General features: G+C 44.9%; 1 protein-coding gene across 28 annotated transcripts in view; it reads right to left on the bottom strand.

Annotated features, from left to right (window-relative positions):
- The window catches only part of Slc8a1 (solute carrier family 8 member A1), a 342,006-nt gene that overhangs the window by 44,459 nt on the left and 291,547 nt on the right, over positions 1 to 6,000 (bottom strand). For all 28 annotated transcript variants that reach the window (XM_087552456.1, XM_087552459.1, XM_087552447.1 and 25 more), the window contains 2 exon segments: positions 4,448 to 4,578; positions 77 to 176 (listed from right to left, as the gene is read on the bottom strand). In XM_087552456.1, coding sequence (XP_087408582.1) covers positions 77 to 176; positions 4,448 to 4,578 — 231 coding nt within the window.

Raw genomic sequence — 6,000 nt, 5'->3', positions numbered from 1 at the left:
TTTTGCCGGTGGCAGAACAAGCAAACTTAGTCTGAGACTGGCTGTTTCATCTCAGAGTACAGAACAAGGCACTCACCAGCGCTGACGGTGATCGCTTCAATGAACTGCTCTCTCCAGCTGTTGGTCCCCACCACGAGGGCCAGGTTCGTCTTCTTAATGAGTTTGTCCACAGTGCTCTGAAAGAGGCAAAGGGATAAGAGTATAGCTTCTGGGGTGGTGACCAGGTCAGGAAATCTAAAACCTTGCTTAGAAGTCCTGGGATTCTATAAGGAATAGCAGATGTCAGGCCCAGTAGAAAAGTATGCACATCAAATATTGTTGCGACTAATGTAAACAATTGTCCCTAGAAACATTCTGAAATAGAAACTTCAAGTATCCTTTGCTGCCCTAATGGCCAACCAGGAGCAGCTACAGTGTTGCTGACAGCAGCTGCCTCAAAGGCCCACCCATGCTCCTCAACTGCTCTGTGAACTTGATTCTCTCTGGCTTGTCTGTCCCTGCTGTCTGCAAGGAATCAATACTGGCCCTGTTCAAAACTGTCTTCGAACATCTAAAAGTGACAGATCTGGAACTGAAGACTTATTGCCATAGCGCTGTCTGTCAGTGACATGTAGCCAGGTAGCATGGTTTCAAGGTGACCTGCTGTCTGATCACTAATAAACAGATACATTTGGGGGGGGGGTTAAGGTGGTAGTGCAGAGGGCCCACTAGATTTTCCAGCTTGCTAATAGCGTCAGGCAATTCTAGTCTCAAACCACTGCTATTACATCAGGAACACACTACACAAGCGAAAGTCAACATTTGCGGCTTAGGGCACACTGCTAATAACCTTGCATCGCATTTCCGCGCTTTAATAGCACTGAGGTACATGCCCTTATTTTACTTCAGGCCTTATTAGGCAATTAGTTTTGTGGAATTAGAACTCTCCAACTTTCTAAAGTTGGTTAATAAAACAGCAGGACTTGCCAAGCGGTCACAAGAAAACTAAAGAAGCCATACCGTCGAAGCACTACCACAAATTATGGCGACTACGGGGAAAAAGGGCATTTCTAGGACACCGAGGCTACTCTTCTCAGAGAAACTACTGCATCAACTAGTCTAGCAAACATCCACACTTACTGTCAGAGCATCCTCGAATTTCCACTAATCGCAGAGGCAGAAAACACATATTATTTGCCTTAGGTAAAGATTTGTACAAGTTCAATGAAGGATACCAAACTATGGTTTGAGAGAGATAACGTTATGGGCTAAGCAGGAGTCAAGAGAATGGTGTCTGGGGGCTTGGATGTGAAGCCAGAGCCAATTTGTAGCAGTATGCATGTTAGTTCAAAACGAGTCATTGGAACTGACTTGAGACATGGAGACGAAAGCAAACGTGAAAGGAGCCATCTCCAGCTAGCACGCTCTATATCTGTAACAAGATTCTTGGTGGCTTGTATGTCCCCAGGGTAGTGACCTCCCGGCTTGTCTTGTATCTAGAACTGCTGGTGCCCTGATAACAGCTCTAACATTCCCTGCTCTTGGGCACGATAAATTGGAGAACACGACACACACGACAGGCATCTGCCTTTTCTCTCTCAACTCGGTCACATCTCATCCACTACTCGAAGCATTCCGACCAATGCCGGTTCAAAGCGCTGTGCGGAATGTAAGAAAAAATGACCTCAGCTTTTCCTACATGTAGTGGACACTTGGAGCAAAACTTTCCAGGAGGGAGAGAACACACCATGCTGCAGCCAGGGCAGAGAACCCCACCAGGCTAGAGATAAGCACTCCAGTGTTGTCACTCCAGTATCTGAACACAGGCGTCCCTATGAAACGTCTGCTCAAGGTCAAACGTTTAGGAGAAACTTAACCCTTACTGATGTGGAAAAAACCCAGACATAGTTTAAGATGCAAAATATTTGAACCAAGAGTGGCAGAGCCAATTTTCCCCCTCAACTGCTAAAGTTGTACTTGTGGAGACAACTCTACGGGAGAAAGGAGAGGGAATCAAGGTCGATTAAAGTTTAGACAATACTGTGTTCATCTGGAGCATTTTTAAACTGTCAGTGACATCCAGGGTATTATGAGACCCTCACCGGTGACAGTGTGATTTGGTAAAGCCACAGTCTTAGCACGACAGGTAAAACTCCCTGGGGCAGGGTGGCATGTGTAGTCTAGCCCATACTCTTCTAGAGCTTTGAAAAAGTTCTCAAGTTACATTCTAGAAAAACACAATTCTCACATGAAGAAAATCAGTGTTGACATTACTGCACTTGGAAAATGTACTCCCCAGATGCCCTTTAGGTCTTAATGAGAACAATGACTATATTTATAAACTTGAAGGTGATACTCAAAGTTATTCTAGAAAGTTAAAAAGACCAGACAAATGAAATATTGGAAAGAAACTAGGGACCAGGGGGCCTTCTAGGGATCAGGGAGACTCTGACTCAATTCTTATTTTTTGGCCTGGAAGAGTTACCTAACCCAGTATATTGTAAAGAAGTTACTGTGATTACTCTTTCTATGGTCGCTGCATGGGAAGGCAAAGCTGGGCATCCTGTAAAGGGGAGAGTACACATTGTCTATAAAACGTTCAGGAGCTATTTAGCTCCAGGAATAGAAATCTCTGTTGTGGCAAGTCACCCACTGAGACCTTTGATTCCAGGTGAAAGAAAGTTGCAAGAGGAACAGGGAAACTGGTCACACATGGACACAGAGTAACAGAGTGAGCCATAGAAGCCCACAGGCTGAGGTTCACGTGGGAGTAAGTGATTTGTGGATGTTCCTTTCATGGCTTCAATGAGCCAGAGTCAAGGTTATGCCTCAATAGGCTCTGGCAGTGGGATCAGCCTTTGTTTCACTGTTAACCCTCCCCTCTAGGAAAGGGAGTGGAAGGAAAAGCATGATAGACAGATAAATAGATAGATGATAGAGATAGACAGATAAATCGATAGATGATAGATGATAAAGAGATAGGCAGATAAATAAATGATAGATAAATAAATAAACAGGTAGACTACAGATAAATAGATGAGAGATAAACAGATAGATGATAGATAAATAGATAAATAGATGATAGATGATAGATGGATATAGTTATTGGTCTTAAAAGTTTTAAATGTATTTTATCGTTTATAAATCCTATTTTAATAGCAAGGACACCTCAGGCATATCAATTTGGAAATTAACTTTAATCAACCAACAAAAGGAAGAGATGCAATTATAACTAAATATCTGCTTAGGAGTCTGAGACTTCTATATTAGCCTGGTTCCTTAATATTTTCTTTATTTCTTTGAATAGTCACTACTCCTTCTACAAAGTAAGTAAAGAAAATGTTGTTTTGCTCTGGGTTTGTAATTCAGGATGTTACAAGAAGGGATATAATGTTTTATCCCATTTTGCAATGGAAGTTGGCTCCACCACAAGTCTTCTTAGCTATTAAGGATCTGGATACGCAGAACTATGTGGTGTGGGGGTGGGGGGTTAGCATGGGGTAGGGAGGATTGAACCAGAGCATTGGGTTAGGTATGAGAGGTAGGAAGGATGACACTCGTCCCCATATTTGTAACTTTTAAAAGAATTCTGGGCTGAGGATGTAGCCCATGGTGAAGAGCTCGTCTGACTCATGTGAATTCCTCTGTTCAATACCAAGTACCACGAGGAACAGATGAACTAGAGAGCCTGATCTTATCAACTCGTGAGCAGTCAGCTTCGTTGCTGACTCTGCACCTTTGGTAGGCAGTTCTGGAGAGTTCTCAGATGTAAGGGGCCATTCTCCGAAACCAAAGCCCTTGCGTTTCCGAAAGGTAAATGCTCCACTTCCTAATGCGTAGTAATCTCTCCAAGTGCTGGTTTGTTGAATTTTTATGGAGATTATAAAACTGTGTGAATTTCTGAAATTCAAAAACGTTTGGGATGGAAGTGGCTTGCCTTTAATCCCACCAATTGGGAGTCAGAGTCAGAAGGATTTCTAGGTTTGAGGTCAGAATGGTCTACAGAGCGAATTTGTGATCACCCATAGTTATAGAGTAAGACCCCGTCTCAAAAAAAAGATACACATAATTATCACTACGTTATACCATGTTCCACACACTTCCTAAACACTTTTATATGTTCTTTTAAGTTATTTTAATTTAACCATTTTTTATTATTGAAAAGAATCTCTCCAAAACTACTTCCATAGAGTATCCTTTTAGACAACGCCCTCCCTTTGGGAGCGGTTCTGACTGTCACATTGAATGTCACCTGCTCGGTCCTTGTTCTGATGCTCTTTACCTTACAGGATCTCTGGGTTCTCTTTCTTCTACCTTCACAAATTTCAAATTGGATCTGACAGCCTCTTAGCGAATGAGGCCGGATGTGGAATCATAGGTTCAGCTCTCTCCGGGAGGCTCTTCCTGCCCAGACTACACCAATCCACCTTGAGCAAGCTGCTGGGGTGGGCGGGTGTTGGAGACGCACCTTGAATTCGTAAGACTCTTCAATGATCACTTCCAGCTTGGTGTGTTCGCCTAGAATGGGGCGCCCCATTTCTGCAATGCGCCTCTCCTCCTCCTCTTTGCTGGTCAGTGGCTGCTTGTCATCGTACTCCTCTGGTAAAGGGAAGGCAAGAACGTGAACAGGGTGCTCCTTTATGTGTTCAAGCCCCAGGATCCTGATGTAAGAGACGCAGGGAGGAAGGATGCCCTTAGCGTCAACTAATTGTCTCTTGGGGAGAGAGTGAGGCTAAACGGGAGACCGGACAGCGTTTCTGGGGCTGGGCAGTGCCTCACGGAAGCGGCAGATGACTGAAATTTGGTACAGTCTAATCTGAAAGCATGGGTTGGGGAAAGGCATGCTCACAGCCCGTCGCTGAGAAAGACCCTGCCGCTACACATTGTCCCTGCTGAGGGACAGCCTTTCTCCGTGAAGCTGGCCAGTTTGGCTGTCTGCACATGTTTTTTTTCCCCCCAGCATCTGACCAAAGAGAAACACAATTAAAAATCCTAACGTAACCCCGAGGGAAGTGAGGGTTTGGCCCTTTCATTTCTACTTTCTAGAAGCGTCAGAAAATGCCTCGGGGCCAAAGGGAAATTCTGATCTCAGCTTTACACTTGCCAAGAGTCCCTGTCACAGGCTCGGCTCTGAAACACAAATTTCATGTTTCCTTGAGATTTCTGGCCCTGGAGCTTCCTCTCTGGTGAAATGCACTAGGAAAGCCTTGACCATGTTAATTTTAAAGCAAACAGAGAGGGCGAGGGTGAGGCCTTCGGGGAGCTAATACTCACTCTGTGAGCAGGATTATTTCCAGAACCACCAAGCCGCTCTAACTCTAGGAGAGGAGCGGGTGCTCAGAAATGAGTCTCTGAATGGAGGTCATTGGGATAAATTCCAGGCTGAAAAAGCCAACACTATGTGGAGGGCAAACACTTGTCCTGTAAGCACACTTGTTCTCCAGGTCTGGGATGCTGGAAAGCGATTGGCTACTTCCTCTCAGAGTCAAATGAAGTGTACGCCTATCCAGGGACGCAGTATTGTTGCTATGGAAAAACCTCCACACTGAGCCCTCTGCCTCCAGCATATCTGGGCAAACATTTGCAAGCAGAGTCTGTTGTTTGGGGAGTCATCCAGAGGGGAAAGGCTCCCTGACCTGCCTTTTGCATTTAGACATCGGCTTTAGTAGGGGTTCCTACCTTCTGCTTTCTGCAAAGACCTGCATCTTCCCCTCTGCTCTGGGACCCTTCTATAAGTGGTTCTATAGATTGGTCTAGCAATTGTTTCAAGGGATGGATTTTGGCTAGCAGTCTACTGCAAGGACTGGGGTGAGGGGAGAGATGAGGGGAAGCACAGCCAAGACCCGGGATTTCACATGCTAGAGGTGGCGACGGCAAAGGCGGAATGTAGCTACTGGTGCACTCCAGCACGCATCCAGTAATGTGTCCTAAAATAACCTATTCTAAGTCCTCAGTGGTCTATCGTCCCGCCAAATCAAAGGGAAATGGAAATGGGTCATTTGATCCATTGAGAAGCTGTTG

Source organism: Rattus norvegicus, chromosome 6 (genome assembly GCF_021556685.1).
Source record: "Rattus norvegicus strain SHRSP/BbbUtx chromosome 6, alternate assembly SHRSP_T2T, whole genome shotgun sequence".
Lineage (NCBI taxonomy): Eukaryota > Metazoa > Chordata > Mammalia > Rodentia > Muridae > Rattus > Rattus norvegicus.
Note: the sequence above shows the minus strand (reverse complement) of the source record. Positions and strands in the feature narration are given on the sequence as shown.